The sequence below is a fragment of the Protomyctophum bolini genome (genome assembly GCF_963924005.1).
Source record: "Protomyctophum bolini genome assembly, chromosome: 4".
Lineage (NCBI taxonomy): Eukaryota > Metazoa > Chordata > Actinopteri > Myctophiformes > Myctophidae > Protomyctophum > Protomyctophum bolini.
In genome coordinates this window covers 35,301,841-35,318,913 of record NC_137865.1, presented here as the reverse complement: position 1 = coordinate 35,318,913, position 17,073 = coordinate 35,301,841, and the positions used below count along the sequence as shown (strand labels likewise).

At 39.6% G+C, this 17,073-nt stretch overlaps 2 protein-coding genes across 3 annotated transcripts in view; both read right to left on the bottom strand.

The window, feature by feature from the left end:
* ampd3b (adenosine monophosphate deaminase 3b) overlaps positions 1–3,031 on the bottom strand; it is a 28,617-nt gene extending 25,586 nt beyond the window's left edge. For both annotated transcript variants that reach the window (XM_080762338.1, XM_080762339.1), the window contains exons 1-2: positions 2,750–3,031; positions 368–436 (exon numbers count right to left, since the gene is read on the bottom strand). In XM_080762338.1, coding sequence (XP_080618464.1) covers positions 368–425 — 58 coding nt within the window. In that variant the 5' untranslated portion in view covers positions 426–436; positions 2,750–3,031. The remainder of the gene's footprint in view (positions 1–367; positions 437–2,749) is intronic.
* A 6,397-nt stretch (positions 3,032–9,428) lies between these two features.
* admb (adrenomedullin b) lies at positions 9,429–16,499 on the bottom strand. Its single transcript, XM_080761340.1, has 4 exons — positions 16,386–16,499; positions 15,223–15,419; positions 14,127–14,279; positions 9,429–11,881 (listed from the first exon to the last, which is right to left on the bottom strand). The coding sequence occupies exons 2-4, from the start codon at positions 15,333–15,335 to the stop codon at positions 11,602–11,604; spliced, it is 546 nt and encodes a 181-aa protein (XP_080617466.1). The 5' UTR covers positions 15,336–15,419; positions 16,386–16,499; the 3' UTR covers positions 9,429–11,601.
* Between the last annotated feature and the right edge of the window lie 574 nt (positions 16,500–17,073).

Sequence of the window (17,073 nt, the reverse complement as noted above, 5' to 3'; positions counted from 1 at the left end):
TCTGTGTAAAACTTTGTATGCACTCCCTAGAGGCCAAGGAAAAACCTTGGCCTGGAATTTTTCACATCTGCCACCAGGAGGCCGACATATGTAAAGCACATCGAAATTTCACAAATCGCTACACACACTCTCCATAGTCATGTGATCAAGACGGGTTTGTTTGCGAGATGGGACAACACACACACACACACACACACACACACACACTAGGAGCTCGATCAACTGGCCACCTATCAGCACCCAAGCTTGTTCTAACAGATTAAATATGGGATTGGAATGTATCAATAAGGGGCGTTATGTAACCAAAGATGAATACCGGCGTTACGTTGCCCCATGCATCCTGCGTTCAGGTGTAAGTGAAACTCACGTTGCCCCATGCAAGGCGTAGACTGCTGCTTCTGGAGGGGCATCTCTGTTCTTCTCATTTCCTATGGGCCTGTAAGCCAGACAAAAGACAAAACATTAATTCAGCATCATTTCCACAGTGTGTGTGTGCGCGCGCGTGATTTATATATATATATATATAAAATGCAACGTCATGTTGTGAGATGGTAAATGGTGCATTTATATAGCGCCTTTATCCAAGGTGATTTACATCGATTATGCATTACATTCACCCACACACACATTCATACACCGATGGCGGCGGAACCATAGACTGTAATAGAATATGGACAAAGCGTTCTCCGGGTCTGATATGGACGGGAAATGAAGCCTGTCAGTCCTTGAATCTTTCTAGATCCGTTTGGGCCAGCTGGCCATTGGCTGGCTCCGTTTGGGCCCAGCTGGCCATTGGCTGGCCCAGACAACAGGCGGGACTTCCCCCCTTCTTCTTCGTTGGTTTTTTTGACTGAACGGGGGGTGGCTCCCGTTCATAGACTGTAACGTTAGCCACGCCCCTCAGAAGATACGCAACTTTATGGTCATTTTTTTAATAAATGGGACCATAATTTTCCAAAAAGAATATTATGACATGAGAAATGAGACTTTAAACTAGTGACTGGAAGCAGAAAGTATTCATGATGATATTCAGGTAATACAGTCTAGGTGTAGTTGGGCCCAAATACATGGACTTCTATGGGGCTATGGGTTTTTTTTTTTTTGGGCCCAATGACAGCGCCACAACAGGCCATTATATGAACTTTCAGGAAGTCCCGATTTCCTTAGTGGCTTCACAAAATATCTGTCTGACTGACCCCCTGGGCGGAACACACCCAATAGAGTAATAGCAAGAGTCGCGATCTTTGGTTTACTTCCTGTATCTGCGTTAAGTGGGCGGACACATTATTAGGAAACGGGAAGCAGGTTGGAGTCTATTCATTTCCAATGGAAGAGTGAACGTGAACACAGCTTATGAACCATTCCTTAGCTCCATGGTCACTGAACTAAATACTGGACTCAATCATCACAAGGCACACAATATTTCCAAGATATTCATACCAAAATGATCATATTTCTTCCTATATTAAAAGTATTTGTGTTATTAATGAAATATCGGTAGTTGCTGTACCAGTGCACCCCAGCCATAGCTAGAGCAGTGGTTTTCAACCAGTGGTCCAGGGACCACCAGTAGTCCTTGAGGAGGTTCCAGGTGGTCCCCAGCTAAATAATGGTGAGTTGGTAACCAAATTGACCCTGATAGATCTTTATCTCTTGAGCGCGTAAAATGAAACCAAATGGAACCTCTCAAGAGTTAAATTATTGTTAAACATACATCTGCGCATTACTTAATTTACAAGAAGTCTACACAATTAGAGAATGTCTTTGGAGAATCTTATCCAAAGACAAAAGAATATTCTAGGTTTTGGGTCTGAGAGGCTCATCAAATGGTGGTCTGTGGCTCAAATGCTGAATATATTGTGAACCTTGATATGAAAAGGGTTGAAAACCACTGGGCTAGAGAATGGTTTGTTTTGTAGGTGGAGAAGGGCGATATGGGGTCAGGAAAGAGAACCCTGAAGTTTGTTTAGTAATCGTTTTTTGTATTTCATGTTGTGTGGAAATGTGTCAGCCTTCTGTATTCACAACACAGGTTAGACTTTATGACAAGTTCAAGGATTGTATATACTGAAAACTAAGCAGACAATTCTACAAATATTAGTATATGTACAAAGTTTTTCTTCTGTATATCCTTTGTTGTAATTTTCTATAGAATCTCCATCCAGGCCAAGTTTGTTTGTAAAGTATTATTAACCATCCTTACAGTTCTGTTTTCCTTGTATCATTCATTAGATTAGATTCAATTTATTGTCACTGCACAGCCACATAGTATACCAATACTTTGACAATGAAATGAAGAGTGGCGTCTAGCCAGAAGTGCAATACAGTAATGCAGTAAATGAGAGAATAAGTACAGAAAGATGTACAGTAATGTATACATGTGTAGAATAGATACTAGTAGATAGGCTGTGTAAAGTTTTGTCACTAACCACACACACACACACACACACACACACACACACACACACTGTTTCACACTGTTACCAGAAACGTCTAGACTTCTTCCTCACCAATAAATGAGCCAATATACATGCCAACGGTGAAAAGAGAAAACATTAGCACAGCTGTCCGCTAATGCATTCCTATCAGAAGGTTAATGGATCTGTGCGTCAAAGCGAAAAAGAAAGGCGTGAAAGAAAGGTAACATGTACAATAAGTCTGTACTAGTATAGCCGTGTTAACGGTGCAGATAAGAACTTAGATAAGTTGTACAATGTACATAAAGCCTGATCGTGGGAATTTTACTTACTTTATGGCCTGGCCCAGTGGAACTGGAAACACGTACTGTACCTCCTGGAATGCAGAGACTCTTGGCAGTTACCACTTGACAGCTAGGAGATAAGTCTTGTGGGCAGCGGTGCAGGAAGAGTCTGCTAGTACAGTATGCAAAGAGACAAACACATTAACTCTTTCACCACCAGCTTAGAAAGACATGCCTATCGTGTGAAGAATGAGCCGTGGAAACAGGTTTCTTCCTTGGTCATTCCTTGGTCCTGTCATTGGTTGCTTTGGATTTGCTGTTTTGCTTGAATGAGCATGGGAAAATACCGCATGCCATTTTACTGCATGTTTTCTTTCAACACGCTTCTAAAGGGGAACTAGAATACTATACTTCCTTATTTGGTCATGGGTCTCATGCATGCCAAGATAGAGACCCAGAGTAGATAAAGTACATGTAATCATGTTGCACAAGCAGGCTGTACAGACCACGCCCAAACTTGATGGAATGTAGTAGTAATAATAATAATAATAATAATGTTAGTTTAGTCAATCTCATGAACATCATAACAATTATGCACGATGGAGCTGCCGGGAGCTTAAAATGCCTACGGTTTCATTGCAAACCGACCACTAGGGGGTGAGCTAAATTAGTTTGCAATGTTTTTTGAAAACCTTATGACCATACCTAACAGCATGCCAAAAGCAGTTACCAAGTGCATAATTGTTGTGGTTTTTTACTGCCGGGATCTAAAATGCCTATAAACTGTGATTAATGTAAAAAATTATAGGCCTACTTTGAATTTTGGCATGCTGTTAGGTGGGTGGTATGGTCATAAAGTTTCGCAAACTAATTTGGCTCGCCCCCCTAGTGGTCGGTTTGCAATGAAACCACTATTATTAAAGGGATTTTAACATTAAAAAAACCTGGCATTTTAACATCCAGTAGATTTTCTGTGGTTTTCTGGCTCAAACAAGTGCTCTGATTTTCCTGTGGACTGTGATGAAAGATTCCACAAACCCCATTATATGATAATTTGCCAGCAGGTGTCACTGTTTAAGCCTGTTTGCCCGTTTTCATTGCTGCTCAAAAGGCTTCACACAGAGAAATTCCACTGAATGTTCAAAGTACAGATTGTGTGGGTGTAATTGAGGTCATAAAAGCTAAAAGAAAAACGAAAAATAAATGAAAATTAATGTCATTAAACCCTTAGCCGTTTACATGGACAAGCACAGGGAAGTAGGCAATGCAAGGTCTGCTAAAAGGATTTAACCAAGAAAGCCTATGGCTTGTTTCCATTGTGGTCCTTTTGTACTCAATTCAACGAACAAACACAGCATAGCCTACATTATAGCAATGATTACAATGACCTGATGTTGTATAGGAGAGACAACATGTAAATGGTTTCATTTTACACTCTCAAAGAGTTAAAGATCTATAAGGGTCCATTTGGTTACCAATTTTCCATTTAGCCATCTAGAACCCCCTCAAGGGCCACTGGTTGAAAACTATTACAGAATATAGAGCTTTAACCTTTAAACAAAAAAAAACTTAGTCCTACCCTATACTACCTTTAACTATTGGATTTAACCTATTCAATGCATATTAATACTATGCAACTTGTAAACAATGTTGGGTATAAGAGGAACAACTGTTAAGCTTAATACACTTAGCTGGGAATTGGGAATACAGCAATGAATATAGGCTACCGTATAGCAATGCTATTTGACCAGTATAGCATACAACAATAAAGTACAAACTAAATAACTCATATGATATTAAGTAGCCTACAAAGTACAAATAAGTACATAAGTAAGTTTGCATCACAGTAAACCAAGGTAGGCCTACTTACATTTTGTTGCAAGAAAATATAGTCCAAGAAGAAAATCACAAACAAATAACTCTTCTGGACAGTCCACAATCTTTGGGTTAAACCACTAATTTCTGCATAATCTAGGTTAGCATACGATGATACGAAATTACCTGATTTACATCAAATGCCTGTCTGAAAAGATCATTAGGCCTATGGCTAAACAAATATGAGGACTAGCCCAAGATAGGCTCGCCGCTCTCGTAGCGTTTTTTTTTTTCCTTTCGATTCTGACCTCAGAATCGGGGGAAAAAAACGCTTTGGGCTATAAGGAATATGGACCACGCCATGGCACCATAACAATGGCCTTGGCTTTGATACAGTCACATCATGGGGCAAGTTTGAAATGGCTGTTTTACATTGCAGATAAAGCTGCGAGAATGTTCTGTTATAAGCTTAATCAACTATAGCCTACAAGATTCTATCATGTAATATCATCATTCTACATATCGTTGCTGCTATCGAGCAGAAACTTGTATTTACCTGCAAATCCCAGTGAGAACTTGGCCACGCCCCTTTGGTCTGGAAGCCCATATAGACGTATGGAAGCCCATGAGAGGCCACGCCCCACCCACTACACCAGTGGTTCTCTTTTCCTCCGAGGTGGAAAGCCCACTTTTAGTAGTCTAACTGTAGTACGTGGTTATTAAATGTTTTATTTATATGACCCCCTGCCTTAACTGAGAGTGTATAAATGTAACCAAATTCAGATTTTACGGGGGCCAGTTTCAAATTGAAGGAGTCAAGGGATTCGCATGTCTTAATGAAGTAGCATTCCACATTTTGGTGGCATAGGACCGAAAATAATTTAGTTCCTTGTTTGTGCCGAATCTGGGTTGCACATGGTTTGTTGAGCTCCCTCTGGTGTTGTGGGTGTGGACTTCGTTAACATTAAGGAAGTATTTAGACAGGTACATGGGTATCTTGTTGGTGTATCGAATCTTGTGGACCAGACCCATTGCAAGATGCTGTAGCCTACTCTGTTGTCGACCCTAAGCCATTCTTCCAGCCTGTCAAAGTGGGCAGGGGTGAGGTGGGTTCGGGGGGTGAGGCCAAGTAGGAGCCTGACCAGTTTGTTTTGGGAAGTCTGGAGCCTTGTTTTAAGGGCCTTTGAGGTGTGGTACCAAGAGGTGCATGCATAGTCAAAGAAACCGAGGGCTCCTGTTAGGAGGGTCTTCAAGTTGTTTTTGTTGACCAGTGAAGAGATCCTGTAAAGGAATCTTGTTCTTTGGTTGACTTTGTTTTGACCATTTTATCACCGGAAGGATTAGCCTCCAGGATGGAACATAGGTAGGTAATTTCATCTTTTCGTGTGATATTGTCACCCACTCTAACCAAGAAGCCATCTGCCTTGCTGAGATTACTATTTGATCCAAAGAGAATGGATTCAGCGCTGAGGGCCTTTTCAACCTGCAGTATGTTCCTGTCCGAGACTAGAAGTGCTGAGTCATCTGCGAACAGGAACAAGTTGCAGTCACAAGCTGATGTCATGTTGTTTACTTTACATATATTAGGCCCAGTTGAAAGGTGTTTTCGTGAGAAGTCATAATCGCCACCACTAACCTCCTTTGGACAACTGACAAGTGTGCAAAATGTAGGATTGCATTTCATCTGCTTTGTTTAATGTTGTTGGCCCATGCATGGTTTATTTAAAAGTGTCCTCTCCTCGATCGTGGCCTTAGCTCTAGCCCCACCCTCAGGCCAAAATGTACAATTGCACACATAACATCAACATGCAACTCCATTCCATTTATCTGGGTAACAAATGACCAGTGGTGTGAAGTAACTAAAACTATAGGCCTAAGTACTTTAAGTACCCTTTAAGTATTTACTTAAAGGGGAATACCACTCATTTTCAACATTTTACTATGTCATTAATATACCTTAGAGTTGTTGTGTGTGGGAATAATAAAAAAGCACTTCCCCCTCTTGAGATTCTATAACTCCCTTTTTCTGTTGAATTTCTTGACCTCCAATTTATCATTAAATGACTATGGACGGTCATCATAAGCCACCAGGTCATTCACTTCACGCCAGAGGGAGTTCAACAAACCACGTGCAACCCAGATTCGTGAATCCTTTTCGAATTATACATCCAATATATTTCCAAATAGTAGCCCAGGTGTTTAATACGCAGAATAGATTTGGGCCCTGGTGTTTAAAATGAAATACAGTAGCGGCGGTAGCCTATATCACAAACACACATGCTTGATCTCCACTCTACACTTAATTCCATGGAGATCATATTTATTCTATAGGTTCCAAATACAGATTGAGATTGTCATGACATGCATGATTAGGATATGATAGCCATGTTAGGCTAAATGCTGATGTTGATCAAGGAAATAAGGATCTGATTAAGCCTTACCTTCTTCATGCAGTGTCTCCGGAGAGCTCTCCCTTTAGGCAATACTCTGTATGAATTTTGTTTAAGTATGAATTTTGTTTAAGTGGGACAACCTGTTCACAAACTTCACACATGCATGTTGTTCACATGACAAAATGGCCAAAAGCCATTGCACACTCAGCCGACCCACCTAACCTATTCCTGCAACAGGTTATTCAACTTCCTTTCTTCAATGTACTAAATGTTGTAGCGACTACTTCTTCCCATCAATTCAAATTAGAAGTATTGCTATGAGGCTGAGCTGTCGGCAGGAACTGTATGACGCGTTTCTTTCAATCAAATCCAGAAAGGTTCTTATTGTAGTTAAGGTGATTTATTGACAAATAAACAAGGTCCAAGAATGTACTGAAAATGTTGATAAATGAAAACGTAGGTATACTTATAAACGATTAAACGGTCAACAGAAAATATTGAGCCTAGAGCTCACCCCCATTCTCTCACTGAATGCCACTGCCCAGACACACAGCTGACATAAGTACAATGATTAGCGTGCCCAAGCGTGGGAAAAAAAACCCAAATAGAATAAACAACAAACAAAATGTATATTTTGGCTCCTACACTAACTTTATGATGCCCAGGATTGTTGCTGGCAGATGCTCTCCCTGTCTGTGTCAGGGGTAGTGGTGGTAAAAGTACTCAAATGTTTTTTTACTTATGTAAATCTTATGTATCAATACTGCAATGTAGATGTACTCCGTTACAAGTAGAAGTCCCATATTCAAAAATGTACTCAAGTAAAAGTACGAAAGTATCGGCATCAAATTAATTTAAGGTACTGAAAGTAAAAGTACTCATATTGCAGAAATGTCCCATTATAGCAGATCTACAAGCTCACAATGTCGCCATTTTCAAATGGCCTAAGGGTTGAAGTGGTTTTTCAGTGTATTTGATTTGAGATACTAAGCAAAAAATCAAGCATTTTTTGTAATTTGAGAAGTCACAGTCAGCATGGTTGGTAATTAAGTGGTAAAAAAAAGGATCATCCTTCAACTTGATACTCACAGGTTGGATTGTGGCAGACCAAAATTGTGTGTTCTGTGATCAAGTGTCCTTGAGCAAAACACTGAATCAGTTTGTGTGCGTGTGTGACTGTGACTGTGTGTGTGCGTGTGCGTGTGCTTGTGCGCGCGGCCGCATTTGCGTGCATGCGTGTGTTCGTGAGAGGTCCTGCACACTGGCCTCACAGATGAGCAACACACGTGTTTCTGTGTGTTTGCCTCAGAGTTATATGAAACAAATGTTGAATTATATGAAACAAATGTTTCATATAAACAAAAAAAGCTTTCATATAATTGCTTCAAATGTACATATGTGGCCGTTTCTGACAGAGGATAAGTCATTGAATTTCTTTCAAATTGACATATTGCAGATATATGGCTTATACTGTCTTGCAGAAAACAGCGAGTTGAGAAAACTTGAAAGGTTCACTTCTGTGGACTCTAACATTACACCTTTTTACCTCCTCTATGATGATTTTCTGTTTTGACTATATAGTTGTGTATATTCGTACGTCTCTAAATGTTTTGATGAATTGAAAATGGTGGGCCCTATTGTAAACAAGTGTAATGCTTTATGGTGTCGTCCACTCACAGTTGTTACAGGCATTACGTAGCTATCTTCACCAGAATGTTCTTGGCTATGATCTAAGTTTGATCCCAGTGTGAATTCCTTGTTAAATAAATAAGGTCTAACACAGTGCAACACAATGCACACAGGACTCATCATGACTCACTATATCATGTTGCTTTTAAAACATCAAATTAACAAATCATTATCCCATCCTCTTTGGCATTTACACAAAAACATATTGTAATACATATACCCAATACTGTGTATCCTGCCGCCGCGTGTCTACAATAACAGGGGTTTTCAAATGATTGTGAATGAGGGACCACCGCCCTGACTTAGAACCAACAAGAGAACTTGGGGACCACAGCTTGTGTTGGGTGGGTGGGGATATGGGCTAAGATTAGTGCTTTTGTAACACTTGCTCATGTGCATCCCTCCCATGTGTACTGTATGTACTGTACATCCCACTGTTTCTCATAATAATAATGACTCAACCAGACAATCCGGTGCCCCCTCTTGAGATTCTAACTCAATTCAACTTTTTCAGTTGAATTTCTTGACCTCCTGTCAGTATAATGGTCATTCAGTTTCTCAACTTTTTCAACTGTTGGAAACTTAGCATAGACATCCTGAGCTTGGACCTGGGGTAGAAGTTGAAAATAAATACAAAATGAATAATAATAATAATGTGTCTTTGATGTTTTCATGGATTGTATATCAGTGGGTGTGTGGAACGAATAATGTAAAGAAGATGTCAAAACTACATATATGACTGCTAAGCTTTCACAGACAAAATGAGTTCACTCATGCAGCAACAATGAACATGTTTTTGAAGCAGTTTTATTGCATTGTTTGCTGAAACGTCATGTTATGTGATTTAGCCTAACTCAGAAGGTAGGTGGCAGCACAACACTTGCATTGGCTCTCAAGCAGTGTTGATTTTGACAGCAAATTTTGATTTAAGATTTAGTCACAGTCTCTTCATTTCATTTTAGTCACATTTTACTAGTCACCTGGAATGTCTTAGTGTTAGTCTAGTTTTAGTCGACTAAATGTCATAAGATTTTAGTCGACTAAATTTACAGTTGATTTTGTCGACTAAAATGTATTTTGGCAGGCCTTGATGCCCTCGTAATGGCTGATTTTACACTTGCTAAAAATAGCCGATCTACAAGCTCACAACGCGGCACGTTCATTTTCAGCATGCAAGTGTAAACTTATACTGGATCTCTTGTCTACTATTTCCTTCCTAGCATTTTAGTCTAGTTTGTTTTTGTTGCCGAAATTGTCAATATATTTAGTCTTATTTTTAGTCATCATAGCTTAATTTCCATTTAGTTCCCATTCAGTTTTCGTCAGTGAAAAAAGGTAGTCGACAAACATTCTTTGTCATAGTATTAGTAGACGAAATCAACACTGCTCTCAAGAAGACCTTGGCCAGCTGCTGCTGCATAGCTAAACAAATCAGCCCTTCCATTCCATTCAATTCCATTCCATTCCATGGCATTGAACCAAAAATTCCTCCGCCAACAGCCAAACACTAAGTGACCCCTTCCTCACTACAGCTGACCTTTCAGTTGCTGTGAATGACTTTCATCAGCCAAGCAGATGTCCTTTTAAAAAAACATGACTTCAAAAGTTCTACCTGCATTGTATCAGAGCAGCAATCTTTGCCATTGTATTACATGTGTTACACATTCTCATTCACTGGGTATAATTAAGTAATTACAATGACGAATATAACTCAATGACAAGGTTTTGGTTCTGATAATAGTTCCTATGATGCATAATTGTCATGCAAAAAAACAAATAGCCACACATTTAACCTGCATTAAATACTTCATTGAGGTTTAAATTCAGATAAAAAATAATTACATTTAATTTGTATTTTGGTGGTATAAAAATATAGTTTACATGAGTTGTGTGCTTAAATTGGCAATACTAAACATCATACATTCCCTTATTTACAAACTGGTAATTATTTATTTTATTTTTTGTACTTTGTAGCCTATAAATTGCACTTCAGCTACTGTCCACCACCGCAGGGGAGCCTCCATGGGAACAAACACCAAAGGTCCAAACACTTTTTCAACATTAAAAAAATAGTCAATAAAATTGCATGTGGCAGCGGTGTCTTTTCTTCAGATTGCTATCACAACCCCTCAGCTTGGCCTCGCTCTATCCTCAGTCCATGCAGGGTATGAGTGATTTGGGAGAAAAATCTTCAAGGATAACCTTCTTTTCCACAATGCCAAGTATCCTAGGTCCTGCTCCTTTTAAAGCTGAAGAAGAGACAGAAATTCTTGTCAAGTCCCAGAGGTCTGAAGTGAAATCATCCACATACCGGCACACACACACACTCACTGGAACTTGGAAATCAACTAGAGTACTAGACCACAAAGACACTACACGTGCACACACACACACATACACACACACACACACACACACACACACACACACACACACAATTGCAGCACAAATCTCCATCTTCGTGCATTCACTCAAAGTGACCTTGACACAGTCCCCCTCCCCCCCCTGATATACGTTAGGTGTATATAGCTGCCATTTCTCTATGCATGTCTTAAAGCATTGGTTCCCAACCTTTGTACTCTGACAAAACTCTGTCACTTAATCAGCACAACTGATGACATTTCTAATGTCACTGTGATTAATCCGTTCTCAAATCTCTTATAACTGTTAGGTGTGCTGCAGTCATGGTAATTTCAGCACGGCTGGATAGCCTATTTCAACCAATTGCTTGGTCAGAATAACTGACTGTAGTATAAATTCCACTTTTGTCTTTTTTCTCCTTTTTTGGACGACTCCTCTGTGTACCACCAGAGGGGGGCTCAAGTACCACCAGTGGTACTCGAACCAGTGATTGGGAACCTCTGCCTTAAAGCAATAATGTTCTGAATAGAAGCTCCGAGGGGACTTATCTCCATCAGCTGCAACAACAACAAATATAGGGTATGCCAGGGCCTCCCTCTCCCTCTCTTTCTCTCTCTCTCTATGTGGCTCTCCATGCATGCCTCAGTCCAGGGACGGTAGAGCAGCGTGTTCTCCGTGCTCCACTCCATGGCTACAGCAGGGTTCTTGTCTCCCATCATGGAGGAGGGCAGCAGACCTGGCATACTGCAGCTCCGGTGCGGAGCGGCGCCGGCGCCGGCCATAGCCATTGGGCTTGATTTTCTGCTCGGGAGCTTTGCGCTGTTTGAGCTCGTCAGTGAGCTGGTGCAGTCGGTGATACAGGTCATGGACGGCACACGTGGCCAGGTTGCAGCCAGACCGTTTGGATCGGTTGGGACCAAAGCTGCGGAAAGAGAGAAAGATATTTATAGCAAAAAGAAATAAACGTGATGAGGTGATGGTGGGGTCATGACCATGACCTCATGGGGGGGGGGGGCACCATATAGGCCAGTGATTCTCAAAGTGAGGTCCTTGAGGGAGTTCAAGGGGATCCGCAGCTAAATGATAGTTATGGACCAAATGGACCATAATGGGTCTCTAACTCTGAGAGTGTACAAATGTTACTCTCAGAGTTAAATTAACATTGATTTTACTGTATAAAGTCCCAGAGATAGAAATGCCATTAAATGGGGGTCCATACTCCGTAGCCTAAAGCATGTCAAACTGAGGGTCCTTGAAACTAAAATGTTTGAGAATCACTGCTAGAGCCGTAAATATTCTCGTATGGGGGTTCCCTGTCATATCTTTTCAAATGGGGGTCCGCGGGCTAATAGATGTCCACTTTGGGGTCCTTGATATGAAAAAGTTTGAGAACTACTGCCATATAGGCAAAGGAATGACTGAGCTTACTATGCACAAATGAATGACATTTTGCAAAAGATAAGTACTTTATAAGTTAAAGGGATCGTGACATACAAAAAAGTTTTTGTAATTTTTTTCTGTGCTCAATTGCACCCAAAAACCGGAACTTTTAATATTCAGTAGATTTTCTGCAGGACTGGGTTTTCTGGCTCAAACAAGTGCTCTGATTTGTCTGTGGACTGTGATGTAAGAGTCAAGTCTGCATGCTATAATTGTGACGTCAACGAATAACACGAATTACAGTGTCCTGTAAAAAAGAATCAATGTAATTATTTTGTAATGATTTGGCAGGTATCTCATTCTGGAACTCAGCTCATAAAAATGCAGTTGAGATGAAAAGCACGGGGGTTTAATGACATCATCTTTGACACTTTCAGTCATCTATAGTGCAGTGATTTCAAGGACTCCTGCTATATAGGCCAAGGACAGACGGAACCCCATTTGATGAAAACATTGTTTTGCCCTGGGACATCAATCTACACCGTAAAATTCTCTGTTCAATCAATTCTGAGAGGTATACAATTGGAACTCTCAGAGTGATTCATATGGACTAAGGGTCAGACCCCTGGTGCTCCCCAGACCCAGACAACTAAATCTATGACGAAAAATGTTTGTCGACTACCTTTTTTCACTGACGAAAACTAAATGGAAACTAAATGAAAACTACATTACTACTAAGACCAAATATATCATCAACAAATAAAAAACTAGACTAAAATGTTAGAAAGGAACTAGTGAAGAAGAGATCCAGTATAAGTCATTTTACATTTAGTTGCATGCTGAAAATAACCACTCTACAAGCTCACAATGCGTCTCAGTACGGCGCGTTGTGAGCTTGTAGATCAGCTATATTCAGCAAGTGTAAAATCAGTCATTACGATGGCATCAAGGACCACCAAAATACATTTTAGTCAACTGAATCAACTGTACATTTAGTCGACTAAAATCTTATGATATTTAGTCGACTAAAACTAGACTCACCTGGAATAAAAAATTCCAGGTGATAAAAAACTATTCAAGACAAGAGACTATGACTAAAATCAACACTGGAATGAAAGTAAAACTGTGTTTTCTATATTCCAGATACTTGTATCAGATGTGGTAATAACAAAGGTACACTTTTCCATTGTCTATGGGCATGCCCAAGAGTGAAAGAATTCTGAGAAGAAGTAAGTAAATATTGTTGATAAATGTTGAGCTTGACCCAAAACTGTTTCTATTAGGTCTTTACCCACCTGGCTATAAGATACAGAGTAGCGAACAAATATTTTTAAATTTATGCTGACTACAAGCCAAAAGGGCTATAGCTTTATCATGGGAAAAAATAGGCAAACCCAGTATTGCTCAGTGGTTTAGGGAGCTATCTATGTAACTTCCTCTGGAAAAAATAACTTATACTCTGAAGAATAAACAAAAGATGTTTGATAAAATATGGGGACGGTTTATCCAATATATTACGGTCAATCTGGAGACTGGAAATGAGACTGGAAATGTCTAATTGATTTCTCTGCAGTTGTTTGGTCTTGTGGCCATAATGACTATGTATGTAGGCCTACTGTATGTTTTTGTTTTGTTTATTTTTTATTTTTTAAGTAATTGTATTGTCTGATGTGTTATAAATGTATTGTTCTGTTGTATTGTTTGTTTGTAAAAAAAAAAAAGGGAAAAAAAGGAAAATGCAATAAATATATTGTTAAAAAAAGGGGGGGGGGGGGGTTTCTCCTTACCTGGACAGAAAATCAAAAGCTTCTGTAATTCCTTGTTGTCGCTGCTCGGTTCCAGCGGAGGAGATCTCTGGTCCACCCACCTCCTCGCTGCTGGCTGCCACCGAGCCACTGCGGATGTCCCTTCTCATGCGGTTCTGCAGCCACAGTCTGAACCTGCACCACACATAATGCACAACATTCTCTCATTCTGAATTCGGTTCGGGTTGTCCCGATCCAATCACGCGATCGGAAATAGATCGGGGCCGATCACGTCATTTTCAAATGATAGTAATCAGATAGGGAGCAAAAAAACGTGATCGGGACATCCCTAGTATCAATATTATATATTAGACTGGATATTGTCTGTGATTTAGGATATTGTACAGTTGTGATATAATGGTACAAACGTGTTCTATAAAAATAGAAATATCGGATTGGGAAAAATCTGTATCGGCAGATACTCAAAGTCAAAATCAAATGATCGAAATCGGATCGGGAGCAAAAAGCGTAATCGGGACATCCTTATTTAAACCAAACCATTGTATTTGGATAATACACATGCATAGTGTAACTGGATGTCCTTCTACTGTATGTACTCATGACATACTTATAGTTTACAGACCGTGTAACATCCGTGCATAATTTGAAAAGAATGTCTCTTGAATCAAAAACAAGAGTTTTTCATTATGAATTTTTAACACCAAATACTAGCAGTGGTGGAAAGTAACTAAGTAAATTTGCTTAAGTACAGTACTTAAGTACAATTCAGAGTTATTTGTAGGCTACTTTACTATTTCCAATTTCCAGTACTTTTACTTCTACTCGACTACATCTCAGACTCAGAGGCAAATATTGTACTTTTGCTTCACTACATTTATTTGAAAACTTTAGTTACTGATTATCATTACAAAACATATTGACCACTTCAGCCCTACAGGCTACAGCATATACATTTCAGCCATTTGAAAATAGCAGATCTACAAGCTCACAATGCGTCGACTAAAACTGTCCAACACTAAAACATTCCAGGCGACTCAAATATCACTATAAAACTAAATGAAGTTTAATTCCAAAGACTATGACTAAACTGCCAAAAACAATACTGGAGTCATCTCACCTCTTTTTCAGCGTGGAGTTGAAGTCCACCGTTGTTGCACCACCTATCCCTCCCAGTGGCAGCACCGTGATGAGAACGCACCAGCAGAGGACCGTCTGCAGCGCTAGCCTCATAGTGACTGCAGGGCAGGCGCAGACGCAGGGTGCTTGTCTGTCTGTCACACAGAATAGTGGCTGCAGGCGCAGACAGGGTGCTGTCTGCAGGCACACGGAGTCAGCACATGGATGCATTTTTCAATTACAATTATATATAGGCCTACGGTTCAAAATTCAACCCTTCATTGTCCCCCGTAATAATAAGGCAAAATGTGGTTTTGTTTTATGAACAGAAACCTAAACAATGAAATCGTAAAAAAAGAAAAGAAACATTAAAAATGTTTGAGAGAAAACCTAATCATCATAATCACACACATATAATAATCATACACTTATCTATAGATAAATGCATCAGGGTATATCCCAACTAAGCCATATTATTATGTGAGATCTGACTAATATAGCTGCCAATATGATTAGGGTTAGTTATTTCCTTAATAAAGTAAACGGTGGTAGGTTTATTAAAAAATAAACACCAATCCAATGTACTCCAATGTAAACTACCAGTTTGATGTCCAATACTCAGTAGTGTTGATTTCGTCGACTAATACTATGAAAACTACCTTCGACTACCTTTTTTCACTGACGAAAACTAAATGGAAACTAAATGAAAACTAAGCTAAACTAAGACTAAATATATTGACAATTACGTCAACAAATAAAAACTAGACTAAAATGTTAGGCTAGTGGACAAAGATCCAGTATAAGTCATTTTACACTTGGTTGCATGCTGAAAATAGCAGATCTCACAACGCGTCACAGCGCAACACGTTGTGAGCTTGTAGATTTTCAGCACGTGTAAAATCAGCCATTACGACAGCATCAAGGCCCGCCAAAATACATTTTAGTCGACTATATCAACTGAAGTTTTAGTCGACTAACATCTTAAATGTAGTCGACTAAAACTAGACTAACACTAAAACATTCCAGTTGACAAAAATGTGAAGAGACTACGACTAAAACTAAAATCTAAATTTGCTGTCAAAATCAACCCTGCTACTACTAGGCTACTACTACTACTATACTAATAATAATAATAATAATAATTAAAAAAAAATCATTACTCACCTTATACACTAGCTATCAATGTGTTATAGTGTGCATCCAAGTATGTTCTGTAGCTGTTGTTAAAGTTGCCTTGTTCAAGACACTGGAGGTTATTTTTATTTGTTTGACCATGAGATGTGATGTGAAGTTTACACTGCAGCCAATGTGAGAGTTTTATACACCGAGGGAGGGAACGGCACCTGAATGCCACACACTGCATGTGGGAGGGACTACAGTCCATGTCTAAACCTCATCCCCTCCACATGGGGTCCTGTGCATGCACTGTTGATTTTGGCAACACATTTTGATTTTTTTAGTTTAGTCACAGTCACTTTTTGAATAAAATTCCATTTGGTTTTAGTCACATTTTAGCCATCTGATCTGAAATGTTTTAGTTTTAGTCTAGTTTTAGTCGACAAAATATCATTCGATTTTAGTCGACTAAATGTACAGTCAATGTACAAATTTAGCGGGCTTTGGATGCCGTCGTAATGGCAGATTTTACACTTGGTTGCATGCTGAAAATAGACGATATACAAGCTCACAACGCGACACGTTGGGAGCTTGTAGATCGGATATTTTCAGAGCACATAAAATTAGTTCTCTTTTAGTTCTACTGGATCTCTTCTCCACTATCTATCCATCCATCTTCAACCGCTTATCCGTAGTCGAGTCGTGGGAGCAACAGCTCCACCAGCTACAGCTCCAC